The sequence below is a fragment of the Etheostoma spectabile genome, unplaced genomic scaffold, assembly GCF_008692095.1.
Source record: "Etheostoma spectabile isolate EspeVRDwgs_2016 unplaced genomic scaffold, UIUC_Espe_1.0 scaffold273, whole genome shotgun sequence".
Lineage (NCBI taxonomy): Eukaryota > Metazoa > Chordata > Actinopteri > Perciformes > Percidae > Etheostoma > Etheostoma spectabile.
Genome location: NW_022605577.1, coordinates 475211 through 476881, shown reverse-complemented (window position 1 = coordinate 476881; position 1671 = coordinate 475211). Strand labels below are relative to the sequence as shown.

The 1671-nt window shown below is 43.3% G+C and overlaps 1 protein-coding gene across 2 annotated transcripts in view; it reads left to right on the top strand.

The window, feature by feature from the left end:
* Window positions 1–1671, top strand: part of pigg (phosphatidylinositol glycan anchor biosynthesis class G (EMM blood group)) — a 99034-nt gene that overhangs the window by 59688 nt on the left and 37675 nt on the right. The window contains exon 2 of one of the 2 annotated variants that reach the window (XM_032510887.1): window positions 872–1161. In XM_032510887.1, the coding sequence (XP_032366778.1) occupies window positions 872–1161 (290 nt within the window). The remainder of the gene's footprint in view (window positions 1–871; window positions 1162–1671) is intronic. The other variant, XM_032510886.1, reaches the window with a different exon arrangement.

Below are 1671 nucleotides of genomic sequence, written 5' to 3'. Positions count from 1 at the left end.
ATCCAGTTGCGTACAGAGTCATTTGAACTATGCCCATATGCGTACTCCCCAGACTTATGTTCAATCTTAACAGATTGTGCTTGGTCTGGTGATATCCAGACTACAGATTTACTGTTAGCCAGTGTTATTCGCCGAGTGTGTGTGCACCGAGTAGTAGGCAGACTGTCAAAATTTATAAGTAAAAATGTTAAATAAAAAAGCCTAAAGCAGCCTATACGTCATAGGCGGCAAAACCACTTTGCACTGTCCCTTCTATTGAATTCCAATATGGAGGCGGTGTCGCCCAAATATGTGCTGACCTACCCCTGGTGCGCTCAAAGTTCAAATGACTTCACCTATGACCTAGATGCCGCTGACCTTCTCGAAAGCGCAACCAAATGTTATAAGTGCTGTTGTTACCCAGCAACGGGATTTAGCATCCTTGCCACACTTGATGACGCGCCCAACCTAGTGGCACAGAGAGCAAATTGATTATGTGTAGGTGGCTAAAGAGATCCAAGTGGTGAAATATTGTATTAATGCAAATAATCATCAGGGGAAACTACATAGTGATATCTGTTAGTTAGAATGTTCCCACTATTTGCCTGCAGTGTTTCTGCTTAACATGGCCTGCAATAAGAAATTGGAATTACCAATTTCAGTATTTTTCCATACTTTCCACCACCTGGACTTTTTTATATGTTATAGAGGAGACTTTTATGAGACTAAATCAGGCTTTCTGTTGCAATATGTGTGTGAGGTCATGTTGCATAATGCCTGTACTATTGGTAATACATCTGATTCTGATATACTGGACATAGCAATGCTGATGTAGGTTTTTGTTATACAAAAAAAGTTGATCACAGTTCTTCTTCTTCTCTCTCCCTGGCCCTCCAGCTCCTGTTGGTCTTACTGCTGGCTATGCCTGAAGCCCTGAGCGGCGCGGCAGCCGTGGACCTTCCAGTCCTCCCGGCCCTGCTCTCGCTGCCGTTCTACCTGCTGTGCCTGCTGCTCGCCTCGGTGCACGTCTTGGTGTGCACGTCTACCGAGAGCTCCTGCTACTTCTGCAGCCTTTCCTGGGGTCTCGTGTTCGCTGCGGTTGCCTTCTCCTCTGCAATGTTTTGTATTCTGGTTTCCATGGCAACGCGGCGACTCCCCCTGGGACCCAAGATTCACGGGAAGGTAAGTCTGTGTCACGTGTACTGATTGGAACAGATGTTTGTCATAGCTGTGTGTGTGTGTGTGTGTGTGTGTGTGTGTGTGTGTGTGTGTGTGTGGTGTTGTGTGGGGTTTTCTTTTGGACGTCATATGCAGCCTAACCTGTTCAGCTGGTCTCTAGAGCAGTGGCTCCCACGTTTTGATCTGAGATCCCCCTACAGCCCTGTCGATTATTTATAGTTTGCATGCATTCATACAAAAAAGTAACTATGCAACATTAATCACATCATAAGTTTACATACCCATGCTAAAGTTGACTAAAAAGAAGAATAAAAGAATTATCTTTTGGAAATTGATCTTAATGCCTTAATTAAAAAAATTGGAAACAATCCAACCTTTAAGGAAACCAATTTTCTTTGTGAGTGAATAATGTATTGTGAATAAATAAATGATAAATAAAATAAGTATACACACCCCTATGTTACATTCCCATAGAGACAGTCTTGTAAATCTGCTGTCCTGAGAGGACAACAC